General features: G+C 38.2%; 1 protein-coding gene across 6 annotated transcripts in view; it reads right to left on the bottom strand.

The window, feature by feature from the left end:
- The window catches only part of CEP120 (centrosomal protein 120), a 75994-nt gene extending 52479 nt beyond the window's left edge, over positions 1–23515 (bottom strand). For 2 of the 6 annotated variants that reach the window (XM_021939628.2, XM_031666432.1), the window contains exons 1-5: positions 23055–23457; positions 18517–18673; positions 16197–16311; positions 12608–12749; positions 1215–1363 (exon numbers count right to left, since the gene is read on the bottom strand). In XM_021939628.2, coding sequence (XP_021795320.1) covers positions 1215–1363; positions 12608–12749; positions 16197–16311; positions 18517–18673; positions 23055–23103 — 612 coding nt within the window. In that variant the 5' untranslated portion in view covers positions 23104–23457. Of the gene's footprint in view, positions 1–1214; positions 1364–4071; positions 4143–12607; positions 12750–16196; positions 16312–18516; positions 18674–23054 lie in introns of those variants that run through there. The other 4 variants (XM_009208983.4, XM_009208984.4, XM_021939629.2 and 1 more) reach the window with 4 other exon arrangements.
- Positions 23516–24188: the final 673 nt, after the last annotated feature.

Genomic DNA, 24188 nt, shown 5'->3' on the forward strand with positions numbered 1-24188 from the left:
CAAAAAACTTAAAAATTAGCTGGGTGTGGTGGCACATGCCTGTAATCCCAGCTACTCAGGAGGCTGAGGCAGAAGGATCAATTGACTGTCAGAGCTTGAGGCTACAGTGAGCTATGATCACGCCAAGGCACTCCAGCCTGGGCAACAAAGAAAGACCTGTCTCTTAGAGGAAAAAAGGGGGAGGGGAATCATCTGATAAAAATTGTACAGTTATAAGCCATATCATCTGTTTTTGTAAGTATTCATTTCAGCTACTATAGAACAACATAATGTCAAGAAAAGTAGACCTGTAAAACCAAGTTGATGGCAGAGGAGGGAAAAAAAGAGGAAGTGGACTTGAGAAAGACAGTGGAATAACAGCTAGTTTTGTGTTGAGCTGCTGTTGGGAGGAAAGCAATCTACCATGAGCCCTGAGCATCCCTACACATTCTTGCAGAGTATGACAAGACTGCAAGGCCCAGACCACTCTTTTACTCAGCACATTTCCCAGGGTTGTTTAAGCAGCTTGAGAGATAAGGTAATGTGTCTTCCTGGACAAAGACCAGGCCTGCTTACTGCTTACAATAAAAGTGGCAGGTTCCCCAAATTCAGTTTCCTCAGCTGTGATAAAACCCACTATGTGCAGAGCAACCACCTGGGCCCCTCTGTGTAGTCCCCATGGGACTTAAGGTAAAGGCAACTGAAGGAAATATACCAATATTCATGTTCTTGCTGTGCTAAGGGTAATAAATTCCTTCGTTTCTGATCGAAGAACCTGTGTCTTCTGCTAGCATCCACAATAGTAACAGCTTAATTTGTTAGTTTATAAACAAGGTAAAATAGAACCCAAAACTGTATATGCATTAAGCATTACTGGCAGAAAGTATTCCTGACATTTTAAGTTTCTCCAAAAAGTAAATTATTCACAAATTTAAAAATCCTTTCATGTCAGTCCTTACAATGCCACACAGCACAATGGAAAACAATGTTAACTGATGGTCACTCTCCTAAATCCTGAAGATTTATTATCTTACAATCAAGATCATCAAAATCTATTCTTTTTTCTAAATTAAAAAGTTTTCTCTCTAGTATGAAAGAAAACATGTTTTGTACTCATTTCTCAAAAGTAAAAGAAAAAAGTCTACTTGCAAGTCTTTTTAATAGCTGAAAGCTAAAATGTTTTACATAATGTTTTCAAATTATTCATAAGTCACCAATCTCACGGAAAGTCTCACCTGTTCCAACTGGGTGGCAAATGCTATGGTCACTGACATAATGAAGGAGTCAGTACAATATTCTGCTGGTCCAATCTGATGGTAGCCTCCCTCTTCATTCAGCACAGCCACAATGTCCCTGGGGTCAAGTCCAGCCAGGATGGCAGGTACTTTACAGAGAAAAACACGATTAAACTACATTGCAGTTTGTTATAAACCATTATAAGACTTTTAAAACTGGTATTTTTTAATTTGCTTGGTAATTTTCATGAATACAGTTAATATCTAGTAAGGTTTCCTTTACTCTCTTACATACTCTCTTACATACTCACCAAAGAAACCTTACTTAACCAGCATATTCTTTCTGTATATAAAATTCTGAAGTAACCCTTTAAAACCTTAAGGTAATAAACCACAAAGAAAAGGCATCTAACATAGGTTTTATAGTGAATCTAAACTGGAAAGTGAATAAACTATATTTGGCTAAGAAGAAAAGGGTAGCTGAACAGGGAATGGGGGAGTAAAAAAAAGTGTTCTAGACAGAAGGGACAGTATGTACAAAAACACAGAAGCAAACAAGAGAAAGTGTGTGTGAGAAAACTGACACAGGCATAGGGTGCCAGATTACAGAGTGAGAACTGACATACAGAGGGAGGTGGGGCTGGATAAGCAGAAGCCATATCATACATTCTTTCTGTATGCTATCCAGATACATTTTTGGATAGTTTTCTAAGAATAAGAGAAAATCATGAAATAAGTTTTGAGAAGAAAACTGACATAATCAAATAGGCTTTAGTATGAGGAGACTGAAGAGGGACAGCGTTTTTCAAATTGATTTAAAAAACAAAAAATATACACAACTAAAATAATTGATAATATCCAATGTTGAGAAGAATGCAGGAAAGTGAGTGCTCTCAATGTTGGCAGGTATACACTAGAATAACTTACTAGAGGGTGATGTATCAGGGCCTATCAAAATTTTACATGTGCATACCCTATAAACAAGCAATCCTTCTTCTAGGAGTTAATCCTAAAGAGTTGTGCTCAAAGTAGCAGTGGCTGAAAACAGTATAATGATTAAGAGCACAGATATCTAAGTCACATAGACCAAGGTTCCAATCTCAGTTCTGTCCTTCACTTGTTGCACAGGGAAACTATACCCATCTCTTTTAGTCTCCATTTTTTTTTCTAGAAAGCTTTTATAGAGTTGTTGAAAGATCAAATTAAATAATGAAAGCAAAGCATTTAGCACAGCCTCTGACCCATTAAGCACTTTAATAAACGTAGCCATTACATAGTAAGGCCGACAGAGCTTAGAAGTTAAAATAACTATGACATGTTCTCACTGACAGTGAAGGGTGTTACAAATAGGGTGAAGGTGAAAACTAGAATAAATCTTGTGGTGTTGGAATGGAATTGAAGGTGTCAATCTGAATTGGTGTCAATCTGAATTGAATTATATATACTGAGGCATCAATCTATATACATATATATAGAAGAGCATCAATTCTGATATTGAATCTGAATTCAATATACATAGAACAGCATCAATTCAGATATCATATATATACATACATATATATATACATATATATGGTGTTTTTTGTTTTTGTTTTTTATTGAGACAGAGTCTCGCTCTGTCACCCAGGCTGAAGTGGATCTTGACTAACTGCAACCTCTGCCCCCCCGGGGTTCAAGCAATTCTGCCGCCTCAGCCTCCTGAGTAGCTGGGATTACAGGCTTGTGCCACCAAGCCAGGCTAATTTTCTGTATTTTTAGTATAAAAGGGGTTTCACCATGTTGGCCAGGCCAGTCTCGAACTCCTGTCCTCAAGTGATCCACCTGCCTCAGCCTCCCAAAGTGCTAGAACAGGCGTGAACCACCGCACCTGGCCCTGTTCAATGTATATTGATAAACATAAGCAAAATGGTGTACATGTGCTATGGTTTCAACGTGTCCCCTCCAAAACTCAGGTGTTGAAACTTAATGGCCAATGTGATGATATTACGAGATAAGGTCTTAAACAGGTGATTAGGCCATGAGAGCTCCTCCCTAATGAATGAGATCAGGCGCTCTTATAAAAGGGCTTGGTGGACAGAGTTCCTCTCTTGCTCTTCAGCCTTCCAATATGTGAGGATGCAGGACAAAGTCCCTCACCAGATGCCAGTGCCTTGATTTTGAACTTCCCAGCCTCCAGCACTGTGAGAAATAAATTTCTGTTCTTTATAAATTACTCAGTCTGTAGTATTCCATCATAGCAGCACAAAACAGGTAAGATCATATGTATATATACAAATGTGTGTATGTATTTATATGTGTGTGTACACATATATACACAAATTCCCTCACTTTGTCTACTGAAAGGGCCTGGGAGCAGTGACACCTCGATATCAGCTAACATACCTAGCACCTAGATCTTGGCTTCTAAAAATCATTCTTTACTAAAAGGAAGCAGGGCTCCTTCGAGAAATGGCTGAATCCAGAGCTGAGACAGGGTAAGCACAAGATGAGCTTGGAACATCTTGCTGTGCCTGAAAATATTTGTTGATAAGTTCAAGGAATCATGGAGACATTCAAAAGCAAACAAAATCAACTTGAAAGGGCTGCCCAAATCCGGGACAAATATTCAAGGGTAGTTAAATATTATAAAACACTAAACAAAAAGAGAAAACTGTAAATTCAGACTGATACAAATAAATGAATTGAAGGTCTAATAAGAAATTGAATATATTCAAAATTTCACAATTCTGCCCCACAAAAGTTATTAATTACAAAGGAAAAAAGAACAAGTTTACAGTTGAGAACACTAACACACAACACTTTAATCAAGTCATCAAAGTTAGCATCAGTAATAGGACAAATCAAAACTGTGCACCACCTGATAAGATGCAATGGGAAGAACGTGGCATCTCTTCGGTGATATTCCTGCCAAAGATGCATAAGCTAAATCTAAAATCAGACAAACTCAAGTCATGAAACAATCTACAAATTAACTGGCCTGCAATTTTCAAAATGTTAAGGTCATGGAAAGATCAAGGAACTATTTCAGAATACACAGATACAACAATTCAATATAAACATCTAATTCTAAACTAAATCCTTTACCTATAACAGAAATTACTGGGAAAAGACAATTGGTAAAACAAAACTCAAATGAAATTAGGTGGTAATAATGTATCAATGTTTCATTAATGTAATAAGGTTATATGTGTTCACATATTGATGTAAATTTCCCAGTTCTGATGGATATACCATGATTATGAAGGAGAATGCTCTAATAAATACTGCAAATATTCAGGTGCATTAGGTAGTAAATTCCCCTCAAATAGTCCAGGGAAAAATATTCTTCTTCATAACATACTTCCAACTTTTGGGGAAGACAGATTATTTCACAACAGAAAACAAATTCTTAAAAATATTTTTTCACTAAGGGAAAAAATAATAAAGGCTCTAGAATCTGACTTCCAAGTTCATATTCTGATTTCACTACTTATGACATACGCCATTTTGGCAAACACATCGCTGAAGTTCAATTTAACCATCTATTGGGTTCATGGTGCCTAGAGGTCATCCAAAAGAAGATATCCAGGAGGCAAGTGCTATTTGGGTCCAAAGGCCTAAGTGGGGGGTCTTTGGCACAGAAGAGTATGATTGATGCCTGGTAAATAAATAAGATTGCATTAGAAGAGTGTATACAGAATGAGAAGAGATTTCTTTAACATATAAAGGTTGGGAAGAGGATGAAAAGGCTAAAAGGAAGTTAAGAAGTACTGGTAAGAGAAGAAACTGAGGAAAAGTTATTGTTAAAATACTGAATTATAATTATCTTCTCAATTCAAAAGGTAATTCTCAACTCAGAATTAAACTTTTAGGACAAGACTATTTATAAATTCACTGAACTAAGAATGTATATGCCAATACAAAGAGTGCTATTAACGTTATTTTCCAGATAAGTCTAGGACATTGCATGCAACATGACTGAAGCACAGAATGCCAATTGTATGATTTCAATTTCACTACTCGTTTCTCTCACTTCCAGAAGACACCTTCTTCCTTCTTCCTCTACAGAAAAAGTTTACACAAGAGATGGAATCACTAGATATTAGAGTAGGAAAGAACTTTAGAGACTATCTCATTCAATTCCATCATTTTACCAAAAAGAAAATAGGGACTGTAAAACACTGAAGAAGAAATAATGCAGTCTGGCACACAGAGCTTAGAAATCTTCACTTAGCCCTAATAGCAAATAAACAGCTGGACGAACTAAAAATTAACAACTCTCCATAGATCTGTCGGAGAAGTGAAGTCTCAAAAAACTGCTGCTCCCCAAAACTAAGGAAACAAACAGGGAGCTACAGAGAATCACAATTTTGGAACAGAAAGAGCCAATGCAGGAAGTAGGAAAACCTGAACTGGGAGGAATTGCTACTAGCTTGGTGTGAAACAGCCTGAGAGATAAAAACTCCAGGGGGACCCAGTCACAAGGGAGCCCCACACTTTTGTGACTTTTACCTCCAGGAGCTCTACCAGGTCCTCACAGTGAATATCAGAGAAAAGTTCCCTCATTCTTCTGGCATAGGGAAGAGAAAAGACAATTCTGCTTTTGTTAACAAGGCCTGCCCTCGGGAGAAACTATTTGCCAGAGCCTAACCTGTTAAGGTTCTATCAGAGCTTAACTGACCTGGGAGAAGACAAATACCCAACTCCAGCTGCCTCTGGTCTTCCATGCAAGGGAAGGGAATACACAACTCCAGCCCCTCCAGACACTCTGCCCCATCTAAGGGGAGAAAAAACTGAGAAGCAATGGTGAAGTTCAGACCCAAGGGGCACAGGCTCAGTAAAAGACTGAGACCTAACCATAAGTCTATAGAATGCTTCTCCTTCCCCACTCCTGACCACTACATTACTAAGGTCTATTTATAGCAGTTCCTTTTGCCCCATACATCTTGTGCGGCTTGCAACAAAAAATTGCAAGGCATACTAAAAGGAAAAAAAAAAAACAGAAAGAAAAAACACAGTTTTGAAGAGACGAAACAAGCTTATGGCAGGAATGTTGGAATCATCAAAACAGAAAAAAATTTTTAAACTATGATTAATATGCCTTATAAGGATTTAATGAAAAAAGTAGACAGCATACAAGAGCAGAGAGATAATGGGAGCAGAAAGATGGTAAAGTGTAAGAAAGAATAAAAAAGAAATGCTAGAGACAAAAAAATACTATAACAGAAATGAATGACTATGAGAATTGGTTCATTAGTAGATGGGACACAGGCTAAGGAAAGAATCTCTTAGCTTGATATGACAATAGGAATTTCCAAAACTGGAACGTCAAGAGAAAAAAGACTGGGGGGGCGGGGGGGGGGAACACAGAACAGAACAGAACATCTCAGAACTGTGAGATAACTAAAAATGGGGTAATAAACACAGACTGGGAATACCAGAAGAAAAAAGAGAGAAAGGAACAGAAGAAATATTTGAAGCAATAATTACTGAGAATTTCCCCCAATTAATGACACACCAAACCACAGATTCAGGAAGCTCAGAGAACACTGAGCAGGATCAATGCCAAAACAAAACTTGCTGCTAGGCATCCCATATAAAAACATCAGAAAATCAAAGCTAAAGAGAAAATATTGAAAGAAGTCAAACAGGAAAAAAAAAATCTTACTTCTAGGAGACCAAAGATAAGAATTACATCCAATTTCTCAGAAGCCATGCAAGCAAGAAGGGTAGAGTGAAGTATTTACAATGTTGAGAGAAAAAAAAAAAAACAACAACACCCTAGAATTCTGTGCCCAGTTAAATTATCCTTCAAAAGTGAAGGAGAAATAAAAACTCTCAAATAAAAATTGAGGGCATTCGTTGCCAGTAGACCTGTGTGCAAGAAATACTAAAAAGCTCTTCACAGACAAGAAAAATGGCATGGGTAAAAAGCTCAGATCTACACAAAGAAATGAACATCATCAGAGAATAAATGAAAATAAAATAAAAACTTTTTTTTATTCTTAATTGATCTAACAGATAAAAGGTTCTTCAATTATATGTGTGTACACGCATGTGCGTGTGTATGCTGATGTGTAACTGAAAGTAATGATACAAGGGACAAGAAGGAGGGATTAGTAATATTTTATTTTAAAATACCTAAAACAACCTGTGAAGCAGAATTGTGTTATTTGAAGCTGGACCTTCAAAGTAAAAGCAGTATACTGTTATTCGAAATTTGTAAATGTATAGTGCAAACTCTAGGGCAACCACTAAAAAAGTAAAAAAAGAACAAAAACAAAAAAGTATAACTGATATGCAAGAAAGAGAAAATAAAATTAAAACCACAAACGTGGGAAAAGAGTAACAGACAAAAACAGGACTAAGGAACAAGAGAAACAAATACAAAACACTAACAAATAAGGTTATTCACACAACATATTAATAATCACCTCGAACATCAATAGTTTAAATGTACCAATTAAAAAACAGATTGTCAGAGTGGATCAAAAAACAAGATCCAACTATATGTTATCTACAAGAAACCCACTTTAAATATAAAAACAAATATAGATTAAAAGCTATACTAATCAAAAGAAAATGGTAGGAGTTATATCAATTTCAGATAGAAGAGACTACAGACCAAAGAAAGTTAACAAGGAAAGAGGAATATTTCATGATCATAAAGGAGTCAATTCTCCAAAGAGACAAAATAATTTTTAATGTGAATGCACCTAACAGAGTATCAAAATACATGCAGCAAAAACTAACAGAACTGCAAGGAGAAACAGCTGAATCCAACTTGGAGACTTTAACACACACTATCAAAAATGGACAGATCCAGCAGGCAGAAAATCATTGACATAGTTGAACTCAACATTATCAATCAACTGGACGCAATGGATATCTATAGACCACTTCAAACAACAGCAGCAGAATACATATTCTTCTCAAGCTTACAGAGAAAGTTCACCAAGACAGAGCAATTCTGGGCCATAAAACACACATGAACAAATTTAAGAATAGTAATCGTGTCTGCTATCAAGGCTACATAAACTAGAAATCAGTAACAGAGATAGCTGGAAAATCCCAAAATACTTGGAGATTAAACATACTTCTAAATAAAACATGGGTTAAAAAAAAAATCTCAAGATAAATTTAAAATATCTTGAACTAAATGAAAATGAAAACACAACAAAAATTGTGAGACACAATTTTTATTTGAGAGTTTTTATTTCTCCTTCACTTTTGAAGGATAATTTCGCTGGGCACGGAAATTGTGACACGCAATGAAAGCAGTGCTTAGAGGAAGATTTACAGCATTAAATGCATACGTTTGTTAGAAGAGAAGATCTAAAATCAAACATCTAAGCTTCCACTTTAGGAAACCAGAAAAAGAAGAGCAAATTAGGTCCAAGTAAGCAGAAGATAATAATAAAAATTAGAGAAAAATCAATGGAACTGAAGACAGGAAATCAATATAGAAAAATTAACAAAATCAAAAGCTGGTTCTCTGAAAAGATAAATAAAATCAATAAGCCTCTAGCCAGGCTCAATAAGAAAAAAAAAAAAAAAAAAAGAAAAGGAAGGATACAAATTACCAATATCAGAAATGAAAGATGGGATCACTACAGCGCCTATGGGTATTAAAATAATAATAAAGGAATACTACGAAGATGTCTAGGCCCACAAATTTGATAATCTAGATGAATTAGACCAATTCCTTGAAAGAAACAATATGCCAAAACTCATACAAGAGTAAATAGACAATCTGAATAGGCCTATATCTATTAAAGAAATTGAGTCAATAATCAGTAACCTTCCCAAACAGAAAGCACCAGGTCTAGAAATCACTGATGAATTCCACCAAACATTTAAGGAAGAAATTATACCAATTCTGTATAATCTCTTTCAGAAGACAGAAACATAGAGAATACTTCCTAACTCATTCTATGAGGCCAGCATCATCCTAATACCAAAATCAAAGACATTACAATAAAGAAAACAAAAAATACAGACCCATATCTCTCATGAACACAAATGCAAAAATCTTCAACAAAATATTAGCCAATCAAATCCATCAGTGTATAAAAAGAATTATAGGCCGGGCATGGTGGCTCACACCTGTAATTCCAGCACTTTGGGAGGCTGGGGTGGGAGGATCACTTGAGCCCAGGAGTTCGAGACCAGTCTTGGCAACATAGGGAGATTCCATCTTTACAAAAGGTTTTTAGAAAGAAAAATATACACCATGATCAAGTGGGATTTATCCCAGGTATGCAAGACTGATTCAACATTCGAAAATCAATTAATGTAATCCATCACATCAACAGCCTAATGAAGAAAAACAAAATCACATAATCTTATCAATAGATGCAGAAAAAGTATTTGACAAAATCCATTATCTATTAATGATAAAAACTCTCAATAAACCAGAATTAGAAGGAAACTTCCTCAATTAATAAAGAATATTTAAAAACCTGCAGCTAACATTATACTTAATGGTGAAAAACCTGAAGCATTCAAGATCAGGTACAAGACAAGGATGTCCCCTCTCACCACACCTTTTCAACATCAAACTTAGAGCCTTACTAATACAAAAGAAAAGGAAAAGTATACAGATTAGGAAAGAAAAAATATAATTGTCTTTGTTCACAGAGGACACGATTACATAAAAAAGTCTGTGGAAAGAATCAACAATGACGACGAAACGAATTTAAATAAAGGCCAGGTGTGGTGGCTTATGCCTGTAATCGCAGGACTTTGGGAGGCTGAGGCAGGCAGATCACCTGAGGTCAGTAGTTTGAGACTGGCCTGGCCAATGTAGTGAAACCCTCTCTCTACTAAAACACAAAAATTAGCTGGGCATGGTGGCATACACCTGTAGTCCCAGCTACCTAGGAAGCTGAGGCAGGAGAATCGCTTGAACCCAGGACACAGGGATACAGTAAGCCAAGATCACACCACTGCACTCCAGCCTGGGTGACAGAGCAAGACCCTGTCTCAAAAAACAAAACAAGCAAAACACACACACACACACACACACACACACACACACACGAGATTATAGCAAGGTTATAAGATACAAATACACAAGTCAACAGTTTTTTTATATGCCAACAATGAACAAATAAAATTTACATGAACACCCCCAAAAATAAAGAACTCAGATATAAATCTAACAAAATATGTAAGATCTGTATGAAGAAAACTATAAAACTTTGATAAAAGAAATCAAAGAACTAAATAAATGGAGTGCATGTTCACAGACAGGAAGACTCAATATTGTCAAGATGTCAGTTCTTCCCAACTTGATCTACAGATTAAACACAATCCCAATAAAAATCCCAGCAAATTATTTTGTAGATACTGACAAACTAATTCTTAAGTTTATATGGAGAAGCAAAAGAATCAGAACAGCCAATTCAATATTGAAGACAAAGAATAGAGTCAGAGGACTGGCACTGACTTCAAGTCCTACTTGAAGCTACAGTAATCAAGACAGTGTTGCATTGACAAACAAATAGACAAACAGATCAATGGAACATAATAAAGAGACCAGAAATAGACTCACATAAGTAAAGTCAACTGATCTTTGACAAAGGAGAAAGACAACGCAATGGAGCAAAGAAAGTATTTTCAACAAATGGTGCTGGAACAACTGGACACATATATGCAAAAAGTGAATCTAGACACAGACCTTACGACCTTTCCAAAAATTAACTCAGAAAGGATTACAGACCTAAATGTGAACTGCAAAACTATAAAAGTCCTAGAAGATAACAAAGGAGAAACCTAGATGGCCTTGGGTGGTAGCAATGATTTTTCAGATACAACTACAAAGGCACAATCCATGAATGCAACATCTCATAAGCTGGACTTCATTAAAATTTAAAACTTCTGCTCTGGGAAAGACAATATCAACAGAATGAGAAGTTAAGCCACATACTGGGAAAACATGTATGTAAAATTCATATCTGATAAAGAACTATTATCCAAAATATACAAAGAACTCTTACAATTCAACAAGAAAATGAACAACCCAATTTAAAAATGGGCCAAAGACCTGAGCAGATACCTCAGAGAAGATATACACATAGTAGGTAAGCATATGCAAACATGCTCAACATCCTATGTCATTGAGGAACTGCAAATTAAAACAACGAGATACTATGATATACCTAGTAGAATGGCCAAAATTCAAAACACTAACACCACTAAATTCTGGTAACAATATGGAGCAACAGAAATTCTCACTCATTGCTGGTGGGAATGCCAAATAGCACAGCCACTTTGGAAAGTAGTGCGGATATTTCTTACAGAACTAAACATACTCTTACCACATGATCCAATGACTGAAATCCTGGAAATTTACCCAAACGAACTGAAAACTTCTGTCCACATAAGAACCTGCACACAGATGTTTACAGCAGTTTACAGTAGCTTTATTTATAATTGCCAAAAGTTAGAAGCGACCAAGACGTCCCTTAGGAGCTGAGTGAAAAAATAAACTGATACATCCAGACAATTGACTATTACTCAGCACTCAAAAGAAATGGGCTATCAAGCCATGCAAAGACATGAAGTAACCTTACATGCACTTACGACTAAGGGAAAGAAACCAATCTGGAAAAGGCTGTATATGAAATTATTCCAACGATATGACATTCGGGAAAAGGCAAAACTATGGAGACAGTAAAAAAGATCAATAGTTGCCAAGGGGGCTGGGAGGAGGGAGGAATGAATAGGAGGAGCACAGATGATTTTTAGGGTAGTGAAACTACTCTGTATGATACTACAATAGTGGATACTACGAGTCATTTACATTTGTCAAAACCCATAGAATGTACAACACAAAGAGAGAAACTCAATGTAAAACTATGGACCCTAGGTGACACTGATATGAATGATGTATGTTCATGCACTGTAGCATCACCACTCTGGTGTGGCATGTTGACAGCAGGCAGGCTGCAAATATGTGGGGACAGGGAGTATATAGAAGAACTCTCATTTCTCTCTGCTTAATTTTACTGTGAAACTAAAACTGCTCTAAAAAATAAAGTGTATTAATTAAAAAAGAAAAAATATAAAGGTTTTGTTAAACTACAGTTGAGTTAATAAACAGGGAACAGCATGACCATTTTGGGCTTTCCTGTACTCATCCTAGGAAGAAAATTGTCCTAAGTAGCAAATTTTTAAAACTATACAACATTGTGCTTTGTTCTATTACATAACAAATAAAGAAAAAAATGTCCTAAGATTTGTAAACAAGAGCTAAGAGCAACAAGTGCTGCATGTGTAACAATGTCACAACACTTGTCTGATGAACAGTTTACACCCTGCATATATCTCCCTATAACACTCCCCCTTCCTAAAGCTCTAGTCCAAAGATGGAACTTCTCAGAGAATGTTTTTAGAGATGATGCACAAACCTTTTCCATCTCGAGGGGGAGCCCCCTTTGCTTTAAAGCTATCCACTGGTGCCTTTGTATCGGTTTCCAAAGCAATACTTATCTGTATCTCAGACTTGAATTTGGTGTATTTATTACTCAGCAACTGGTACCATTTTGGTGCCTAGAGAATAACAAAATAACAAAACACCTACTAGTTAATAAGGGAAAAAAAATATTGGGAAATGCTATATGGTTCTAAATAAATTTCTTGTAGCTTTTCAGTACTTTATCCTCTATAAACAATTTTTTTTCACATTTTTCTCAAAACAAATTAATCCTCCTCAGGAAGCCATCAACTGAATTTTCCTCTGGAAAAACTATGTAGAAGTTTAAATTGTTCTCTTTGCTTGTCTTCTATGCTTCAAGAGGTAAAATATTAAAAGGAAGAAAGCATAATATATTTCTTTCTACCTTTCACCTTATATCCCCAATGTCACTCCATCCCTTAAGCAACACAAAAAACTACCAGTTTTCTAATTCCTTAACCTCTATCTTCTCACATTTTAAAAGTATACCTTTTCTTTCTGCCACAGACCTGCTTCGTTCTGCTTATATCAATAAGCAAAGGAAAATCTTGGATGGATGGCTCATGCCTGTAATCCCAACGCTCTGGAAGGCCGAGGTGGGCACATCACTTGAGTCCAGGAGTTCAAGACCAGCCTGGGCAACATGGCGAAATCCCGTCCGTCTCTACTAAAAATACGAAAAATTAGCCAGGCATGGTGGTGCACACCTGGGAGGCTGAGATGGGAGGATTGCTTGAGCATGATAAATTGAAGCTGCAATGAGCCATGATCGCACCACTGCACTCCAGCCTGAGCAACAGGAGTGAGATCCTGTTGCAAAAAAAATAAATAAATAAGAAAAAGAAAAAAGAAAATCTTATTAGTGTTAATAAAAAGCATTAACAAAATACTAAAGTCAAGGCCTGATGGAAGAGTGGTGGATTATGAACCAGGTACTTGACTGATACTGAAACAAAACCCTTCTTACAGAATAAAGCATCCTAAATTATTTTAATATCCCCAATAGACCAACCTCAGAAATTCTAGTACTCAAGACCGCCTGAAATACATCATGCCTACATATATTATTAGTGCAGGAATCACTGGTCAGTGGGAACACCATCTCAATACTTGGAAACAGCATTTTTTACTCTGATAATTTGTTATATAAAGATATAGTAGATGGTGCTTATATTGTCTTTGTTATATAAAGACATTAATAAATGGTGCCTATACTGCTATTTTACATTCAAGTCATGTTTGATAAGTAAAACAGAATTAAGTAGGCCATAGGTTTAAATAAAAATCAACAACTTAAGTTTTTAAAGATAAAAACGCATAATGCAGTTTATTGATGTATTTCTTATGACAAATATGTTATAATTTTGAATATAAGCCTGAAAGAAAGATTTCCAGCTACTCAGAGAATTGATGACTTTTTCTGTTACATAACTCAGAAAAATAAGTCTGGATTTTTTTCTGTTTATATTTATTTACAGAGAATCAATTTATTTTGAGCTTCAAATATTGTACCATCCAATTTCAAATATTTATGCTGACAAACAGGAGAGAATAAGCAATACAGCATTTGGTTTAAATAACTGAGCCATTTCTCCCTAACTTTGATTACAAATACGTTGACAAACTGTCCTAGAGGGCAAGGGGACAAGGAATGCCAAGAGTATTTAAAGGTGTGACCTCATCCCTCAGATACCCTCCTAAGAGGATTTACCTTCTCTGCAACTAAACTGACTGCAGAAGTGTCTTCTAGACACTTGCACGTTACATGAGAGAAGGTGGTTAAGAGAAACATCAAGAGCCCAATCAAGGCCCAGGGTCTAAAACTAAAGAAGGAAAAACCTTTTCAGGGTAAGATTTAGGGGCAGAGAGGTAATGAGTACCAAGGATGGGAGGAAAACAAGTCCTCTTTTAAAGCATTTTAAAATTGCAGTTTCTTTTAAATTATTCCAACCTTGGGCTAGGCTGACTGATCATACGCAAATATCATTGCTATCAGCAGCAAAAACGTTAGTAAGAGATAAATTTTTCTTCACAGAATACCAATTTAAGATTCAAATCAAGAAAGGAGTTTTAAATAAAAGAGAAGATATTATTTTAATTTTTTAGCTTTTTTTCCCCCTGAAGAAAATTATGACCCAAGACAAGCAGAAACATTGCAAGGAGGTTTCTAAAGGCAGTCACATACGAAAAGGGCAGAAGAGACTCAAAGCCCTAAGCAGCGGTTGGGCGCGGTGGCTCACGCCTGGAATCCCAGCACTTTGGGAGGCCCAGGCAGGCAGATAATGAGGTCAGGAGTTTGAAACCATCTGGCTAACATGGTGAAACCCCATCTCTACTAAAAGTAAAAAAAAAAATTTAAAAAAAATTAGCCGGGCGTGGTGGCAGGCACCTGTAGTCCCAGCAACTCGGGAGGCTAAGGCGGAAGTATGGCGTGAACCCAGGACTCGGAGCTTGCAGTGAGCTGAGATAGCGCCACTACACTCCAGCCTGGGCGACAGAGCAAGACTCCATCTCAAAAAAAAAAAAAAAAAAAAAAAAAGCCCTAAACAGCACCATGTTAAATAATAAAAGTCACTATCACAGGAATCAGGACGATTCTGAGTTCCTTTTCTTGGGAGTAGTGGGGCAGAGAGAGAGGTACTGGTTAAATAACATCAAGTGTGTTTCAATAAGTTCACTTGCTCTGACTGCTATGCAAGGAGCAGGAAGCAGGGAGGCTATTATGATAGCCAAGGTAAGAAACAATAGCAGCTGAGTTTGGAGTGGCAGCAGTGAAAAGAATAGCAGAGAGATCAGGAGGGAAAAAACCAACTGGAATAGGTGGTTATGGGGGAAGGAAAAGGAAAAATGTCAAGGAAGACTTCTGTATTTCTAACTTGTAAAACCGAAAGGGGAGTGGCGACAATTCACTGAAGCAGGAAACATTGGAAGAGGATTAACCACCTTTAAAAGGAAAGCTCAGGGGCTAGGCATGTTAAGCTTCTGATAATAGCAACTTGGATACAAGTGAGTTCAGAGACTTTTTTTGAGAAGGACAGTTCTTGGCCAAGGAAATGATTAAAACGTTGAGATTTTCTAAATCTAATTCATAAACTAAAACATAAGAACTGGCATACTGACTGGGTGCAGTGGCTCACGCCTGTAATCTCAGCACTTTGGGAGGCTGAGGCAGGCAGATCACCTGAGGTGAGGAGTTTGAAACCAGCCTGGCCAACATGGCGCAAAACTCCAACTAAAAAGACAAAAATTAGCCAGGCATGGTGATGAGCGCCTGTAATCCCAGCTACTCAGGAGGCTGAGGCAGGGAGAACTGCTTGAACTTGGAAAGTGGAGGTTGCAGTGAGCCAAGATTGTGCTACTGCACTCCAGCCTGGGTAACAGAGACTCCATCTCAAAAAAAAAAAAAAAAAAAAACTGCCATGTTGGCTTAAGCCTATGATTGATCAGGTCTAGTATTTCACGTCCTTTTCATCAATCTGTTATCTACTGAAAATAATCAACTGTCTAACATAATCATTAGCAAAACATCAAAAGGGCAATACCTGCTTTGTTTCTTGGGCGGTTCTTAAATCCAGAACGATGTAACCTATGGTTTCCTTGGCTGAAGTTATAGGATCCAAGGCAAAACACTGGAGTTTGATAGGAGTACGTTGCAGCCTATAACAAAACATGTGATAAATAAAATGGTTTTTGCTTAATAAACTTTCTGTTAGCCTTGAAAATATTACCTATTATCAAGATACTTATAATTTTGTTGGATAAAACTATATCTATTTTATATTGTCTAAAAAACTCTTCAACAGGCAAGAACTAGGCCAGGTGCAATGGCTCACACCTGTAATCCCAGCACTTTGGGAGGCCGAAGCAGGCAGATTGCAAGGTCAGGAAATCGAGACCATCCTGACCAACATGGTGAAACCCCATCTCTACTAAAATACAAAAAAAAAAAAAAAAAAAAAATTAGCTGGGTGTGGTGCCACGCACCTGTAATCCCAGCTACTCAGGAGGCTGAGGCAGGGGAATCACGTGAACCTGGGAGGCAGAGGTTGCAGTGAGCCCAGATCACACCACTGCACTCCAGCATGGGCGACAGAGCAAGACTCCAAAATTAAAAAAAAATAAAAAAAAATAAAGAGGCAAGAACTATTAATTATATCTACTAACCTCTACACCAACTAAATATTATACAAAACATGTCAACATATTTTACATTCTTTCATCTAAGAAGCCATCACGTAGGTCAATGTTTCTCAAGCTTCTGTAACGTGTAAAACTTTCTGAAAGTAAAAAATTATCATGAATTTTCAGGATCTATTTTATTTTTCTTATACTGCAACATATATAAAATTAGAAATACATGCTTATAGCTCTTTTGTAGCTAAAAAACAAACAGGAATATAAAATAAATTAAAATTTAAATTAATAATTTAAGACAATATTCTGAAAGAATGATATTGGCTTGTTTAGCATGGGCTCTGTTTTAGTTGGGAACTCCTAAACTGGCTCATGCATTAAGCTGAATAGATTTTGCCATTGCTTTTATCTAGTGGAATTATTATAGAACTGCACTTAGCACAAACTCATCACTTATAAATTCAATTTATCTGTATTTTCTCAGCCTACAACAATCAGAGTGGTACTAATCTGGCACTAACAAAATGGAAGCTCTAACAGCTCATAGCAGGACTCCATTACAGACACCACTAAAAGGAAATCCAACATTGATATTCTCTAAAGATGCAATAATTCTTCAAATAAATCCATGGACTACTCTAGCAATAGAGGCAAATTGAGTTTTCCTTGCTTTAACTTTCCATTTTGATTTAATTTAGTACTGAGAACAAGCAAGTATTAAAGTGACAACATGTTTCCCAGAAGAAAATATATTTTTAATCCTTTAATAAATAAGAGTATTGCTTTTATTGTTGTTGCTTGCTTCCAGTCACAGAGTTCACAAAAAATATATACTATAAGTCTATTTTATATACTAATAAAGTGGTTTTGTTTAAAATCAAACATAAATTAATTAGAAAGAAACCTTGATAGAATTACTTTCATAGCTTTTCACTGGATACCCCTCTATATATCCTTGGCAAGCCAGGTAAATATACAATAAGTAAATTAACAGAATTAATGAATTCCAACCATATTTAGTACTGAGTAGGTATCATCAAGGTATTTCTAGAATATCTACTGTCTCACACATAAGGAAAAAAAACCCCAAACAGCTCAGTGTAAGTGTAGTGTAAAAGCTTAGGCTTTGGAGCTGGACTGGCTGGGCTCTACCACTACTAAGCTAACAGACTCAAAGCAAGTTACTAATACTTAACTTATCAGGCCTCAGTTTCCTCATCTATAATACAGCGGAAATAAAAATATCAGCTTCATAGTGTTGTTCTGATGTTTAACTGTTTTTGTTGCAAAGCACTTTAAAAATTTCCTGTCACATTTAAAAAAACACTCAATAACTGTAATTATCACTATAACATAATGAGAGATACAAAATTTATAGGTTGAACATTCCTGATTTGAAATGCTCCAAATTCTAAAACTTTGAGTGCTGACGTAATGCCACAAATGGAAAATTCCACACACAAGCATTTAACACATACTTCATTTTATGAAAAATTTATTTAAAACATTATGTAAAACTACCTTTGACTATGTGTATAATGTAAAACACAAATAAATTTCATGTTTAGACTTGGGTCCCATCCCCGAGGTATTTGATTATGCAGATATTCCAAAAATCTGAAACACTTCTGGTCGCAAGTATTAAATACTCAACCTGCATTTATTTATAACAGCCTGAAAAACAAGAAACCAATGAAGAAGCTACTTTAAAATGAAAATGATAATCACCTGTGCTGATGAAGTGCCTTCCTGTCAATTTCCCAGGCTAACTCAGTAGCAAATTCTGGCTGGTCAGTGTGGTCCACAGGATCAGTAGCCAACTGTTCTCCATCAAACTTTGCTTCCACTACAAGCATATGCTTTGGACGTTTGGGGAAATGGCGACCTGGAGAAACAGAATATACAGATTAATCAAAAGTGTACAAAAATCAAACAGGATCATTTAGCATGTGTTTTTTTGTTTGGTTGGTTTTTTTTGAGATGGAGTCTTACTCTGTTGCCCAGGCTGGAGTGCAGTGGTGCAATCTCAGCTCACTGCCACCTCTGCCTCCCAGGTTCATGCGATTCTCCTACCTCAGCCTCCCGAGTAGCTGGGATTACAGGCGCATGCCACCAAACCCAGCTGATTTTTGTATTTTTAGTAGAGACAGGGTTTTGCCACGTTGGACCTCCTGACTTCAGGTGATCTACCCGCCTCGGCCTCCCAAAGTGCTGGGATTACAGGCATGAGCCACCACGCCCAGCCTAGCATGTGTTTTTTAAAACTAGTATCTGTTAAGTGTGGTTGACATTCCATAAGCTACCTCACTAATGCAGGCTCACATATACACCCACCTTCATAATTCATAAGACACATGAATCAAATAGAAAGCTATAATTTACAAATATGTGCTTCTCAAACATTAGTGTGCACATGAATCACTTAGGGACCCTGTTAAAATGTAGACTCTGACTCAGTAGATTTAGGGTGGGCCTAAGATTCCACATTTCTAACAAGATCCAAGGTGATGTGAATGCTACTGTCCTTGGTTCTCACTTTGAGTAGGAATGATCTCAACAACATCTGGAATTAAAGACTTAATGTGATTACATGAATTTTACATATTACTATAGCAGTACTTAATAGAGAACAGTCATCTGAAGAGCTGGGAAATAAATTAGTTAAAACAAACTTGTCTGCATCTTAATTTTTCCGTTAACTCAGTTAAGAATACTTTCCTGGTGAAATCCTGTCTCTACTAAAAATGAAAAAATTAGCCGGGCGTGGTGGCACGCACCTGTAGTCCCAGCTACTCGGGAGGCTGAGGTAGAATAGCTTGAACCCTGGCGGCAGAGATCACAGTGAGCCGAGATCGTGTCACTGCACTACAGCCTGGGCAACAGAGCAATACTCTGTCTCAAAAAAAAAAAAAAAGCATACTTTCCAAATTAGCTAAAGAAAAATAGCCACATAGATTCCTTCATTCTATTCTCAAGGACAACATTGTATACTATCAAGAAGTATTCAAATATTCTATCTACACATCACTTTTCATTTGTACTGCTAAACCCCATTTCATCAATGTTTACTGAAGACATATTCAGAGTCAGGTATTATATCAGACGGTGGAGTGCAAAATGAGTAAAACAGAGTACTTGCTCTAAAAAACCTGAGGGTCTAGTTAAGAGAAACAACCAAAAAAACTGAAAACAGAAAGCTAAAGAACATCAACGAAGAAACACTAAGAATCTTGCCCTGAGTCAACTAGTCCTCCTGTTTATAAATCTGGTAAGGTGGATCCTAGTGAGAGGAATTTTATCCACTGATTAATAAAGAAATCCCTGCTGCTACTCACTCTGGCGCAAGCTACTTGTGGGGGAAGTGTAGGAATTAAGCTGTTAAAAAGACCTTGACTGCTAACCTTGTGAGTTTAAGCCTGAGGCTCTCACTGAAACTGTATTGGGAGTATTAACACACATCACACAGCTCTCCCAACTAGCATTAACAGAGGCCCCTCTTAGGACCTCATTTCTGCTGCTCCAAAAGATACCCAGCTTCCCCAAATGAAATGTCATATATGTCAAAGAACCTATATTTTCCACATTATTAGAACCAACAGCTTCCAATAAGCTTGAGAACAGAGGATGTGAAGTGGAACAAACAGGTGCCTGCCTCGCAGCAGACAATGATACAGAGAGAATAGAAACCGTCTTCTTCCTCCTTGGAATCTAGTACATAGCCCAAATTTTGTTCATGGTAAAAGCTTAACCATTTTCTTTTGAATAAAGGGCATTTCTAAAAGTGTAGTCAAGAAATTGCAAGTAACTCTTAAGGGCTATAGTCCCGAGTCCTCCACCAAGCCGAAGAGCTGGGAATACATGAGGGGAAATGAGACTGAAAAGGTAGGCAAGAGGTCTACCACAAAGGGCCACGTATGCCATTCTGAGAAATACAGACATAACCCTTTACGACACTGAAGGACTTTAAGAAAATCAGATTTGCATTTCAGAAAGATTATCCCCAGTGAGTAATGGAGGAAGTCTAGATGTTTCTGGAAAGGAAGAAAACATTCAAGAATCAGACTATTGAAAAGATTATTACAATAAGTTAGGTGGATGATGAGCGCCCCTTACCAAGGCACTCACAATGGAAACTCATTCATTCAAAAACTTACATGTAGAATCTATTATCATTCAGAAATAAAATCAATTTTACATGGTGACCATTTGGAAGTTAGAAATGGAGAGTGAATCCAGGCTGAGGATGACTCCTAGATTCTTGGCTTGAGGCAACAGCATGGTTATGATGAATGGAAATACAGTACAAACAAAAGAGAAGAATAGTTTGGAGGAAGGACCACATGCTAGTTTCGGGTATGTTTGTGGTAACAACCTAACTGACATCCTTGACTCCAGGTTCTCTTCCTTGAACACTGCTACTAAACTGAACTCGAGAAAAGTATTCTATTTAGGAATACATGAGGCCAATCTATTTCTTAGAACATTAATTCTAAACTGGCTTTCAAGGCCTATTTGCTCTAGTTGTACAAGCTCATTTCTTACCATGACATTTCTAAATATTCACCCTGGTCATCTTGCTGATCTTTTCAATGTTCCACCCACCATGCTCACCCTGGCACAAGTTACTTGGTTGGGAATCAAGCTGGTCAGAAAGACCTTGACTGCTAACGTTTTTAGTTTAAGCCTGAGGCTCTCACTTGAAACTTTGTATCAGGAATATTAACACACATGGCACCGCTCTCCCAGTTAGCACTAATATGCCTCTCTCAGGACCTTATTTTCTGCTGTTCTAAAACCAGCTTCCCCAAATGAACTGCATGTATGTCCTGGGTTGTCAGATTGGCCTGGGTCGTCCATAGAATTCAACTGTCACATATCTAAAGCTCACTTATTACTTAAAGAACTTCAGCCATCCCGCCCACCCTACCCTCAAACCTATATTTACAATCCACATCACATATTTTAAATATATTATACCCCAACATATTGTGTCCTGTGATCTCCCCACATGGACAGACCTCTACATCCTTGGAGGGAAAGTAGATGTTTGTTTTCTCACAGCATGGTCAGTTTTAAGTCTAAAAAGTGTTGTTAACCAAATTTGAAGGTTATTTCAGTCCTGCGTTTTTAAACAATAAGTAACCTAACAGCTAATAGTGCTCCAAATCTTTATGGCTTCTGGTCAGTCTCTTGTCCCAAAATTCAAAGATTAGGATTACAATGTTTCCTTTGCTCTCGTCCCTCACACAGCGCCAGGCCTTTATAAAATACTCTCCCATGGGGGAAAGAATGCAGCCAGGCCTCTGCTCTGGCTCAAGATGACTCCTTCTTAACATATTATTCGTAAAGTGTCCTCAATTCACCTGTTATCTCCTCTGCTCTCCAGTTTCTTGCAAATCTGTTCTCCAACTACACTGAATGTAAGCAACATTTACTGAATGAATATAATGAAGCAAGGCAAAACGTGTCTTGCTTTTCCATACTTGAAGTGCTCTCTGCTCTTCCCTTTGCCTGGAATGCCCTTCCCTTTTTCACCTGACAAATTCCTAACCATCTGTAGGACCCAAAGAAACGCCACCTCCTCTGGTGAATCTTCCCCAGTTTCCTCAGACAGAGGTGGTCATTCATCAGGGTCTTTCATATCCCGATGAATTATTTGCTGACACACTCTCCAAGCTACATCCTTAGCTTTTTAGAATCAGGACTGTTATTATTACATTCCCAGCACAGTGTCTGACACTCAATGAGTCCCCAATAAACAAATGTCATTCACCCAAAACACACTTTTTAAGAAATGTATAATATACCCTCTTAAGAACTGTAGTCCCCTGAGTCCTCCACCAAGACGTGTAAAGGCAATTGCCTCCGCAACACTCTGGAATTGCAGGAAACCTGTATTCAAGTCAAAGCTCTTACAAGTGCTATTATTGGGAACCGCTGATCAAAACGCGCTTCTCAGGACCACGTTCAGCTCATATATAAAAGCCATCGACGTGCTGCTTTGGATGAAAATCGTTTTCTCTAGATACTCTGGGGCTATGGCTAGTCACGCTAAATATCACTTATTCCTAATAGCGCGCATATCCCTGGAGAGATTTTTAAATCAATTGCCTAACAGACTTCACTACGTACAACTTTGAACAAGTCTGTGGGGACCATAAAAACACAGATGACAGGGTTCTTAAGGTTAACAAGGCCTCGGTCCCACACTAATCTTTTAAAACTCGGGAGGCAGCAGTTGCAAAAGCAAGCCTCAGGCCGCTCACCTTCTAGGATGGACACGACGATGAGCAGTTGGTCGGATTTGGAGACCATGGTTGCGGTGGGCGGTCTGGGGGCGAAGTCGCCTGGGGGGAAGTGAGGTCCAGGTGAGTCGCGGGTAATCCGAGACCCCCGGCGGGACCCCCACTGCCCGCCCCGGGTCCCGGTCCCTGATGCCCGGACCCCGCTCCGCAGCCAGGTCCCACCGCCGTCTGCTGCAGCGCGCCCGGCTCCTCTGCCCCGAGCCGCCAGCCCAGACCCTAACTCTGCCCCGACTCAAGGAAAAAGCCGCTCTGCAGCCCTGCCAGTCTGCAGGCAGAGACGAGCCCGCCGCCCGAGGACCTTTTGCCGCCTGCGTAGCCGCTTTTCAAACGCCCCGGCCGCCGCAGCGGCAGCCGCCGCGCCCAGCTTCCGCCTAGCAACCAGGCCCGCAGGCCCAGTGCCCAGGGGAGGTTGGAGGACAAAGGGTGATAGAGACAGAGCAGTCAAGGCTAGAACGCCCGTCAGCGAGCTTCGCCTCCCGCCCTTTTACGCTCTGTTCCAGAGCCCTAAGGGGGACGCCTTCATTACCTCACAGCGCCCTCTGCTAGCCGGACGGGGAGAGGCGGACGACTTGGTGTGGGACCAGCTGCGCAGGCGCACTACTGCTGTAAACGCTTCCTGAAACTGCGTAGCCTTTAAGGAGCAAGAGTGTAGCGTATTACGTGCTTTGTGCCTCAGCGACAACCTAAGAGTTGTGTTAGTGGGAATTAAAAAAACAAAAAAACCTAGCTTAGTTGAGGTACCCAATGTCAACACTGCTTAAAAAATTAAATCACAGAAAAATAATAACTTAAATCTAAACTCTAAAGTCCCTAAATCGTGCTCACGCGGCACCTCAAATTTCCGACCTTTGAAAACAAGTAGCGTCAATACGGTAATCACAGTACTTGTTGGAGCTGACGTAAACTCCCCGAGAATTTCCTGTCCCTTAGAAATTCCCCCTAAAACAAAAACATTGTCACGTGGGCAATGAAATATAAAGGTATAGGTTCTTCCACCCCCGATCACAAAGTTACTAGGAAAGTCAAAACCAAACATAAACAAGGCATTGAGATGCTGTCTGCCGACCCTTTCCACTTAACGTCTCCCAAATTCAG

Source organism: Papio anubis, chromosome 5 (assembly GCF_008728515.1).
Source record: "Papio anubis isolate 15944 chromosome 5, Panubis1.0, whole genome shotgun sequence".
Lineage (NCBI taxonomy): Eukaryota > Metazoa > Chordata > Mammalia > Primates > Cercopithecidae > Papio > Papio anubis.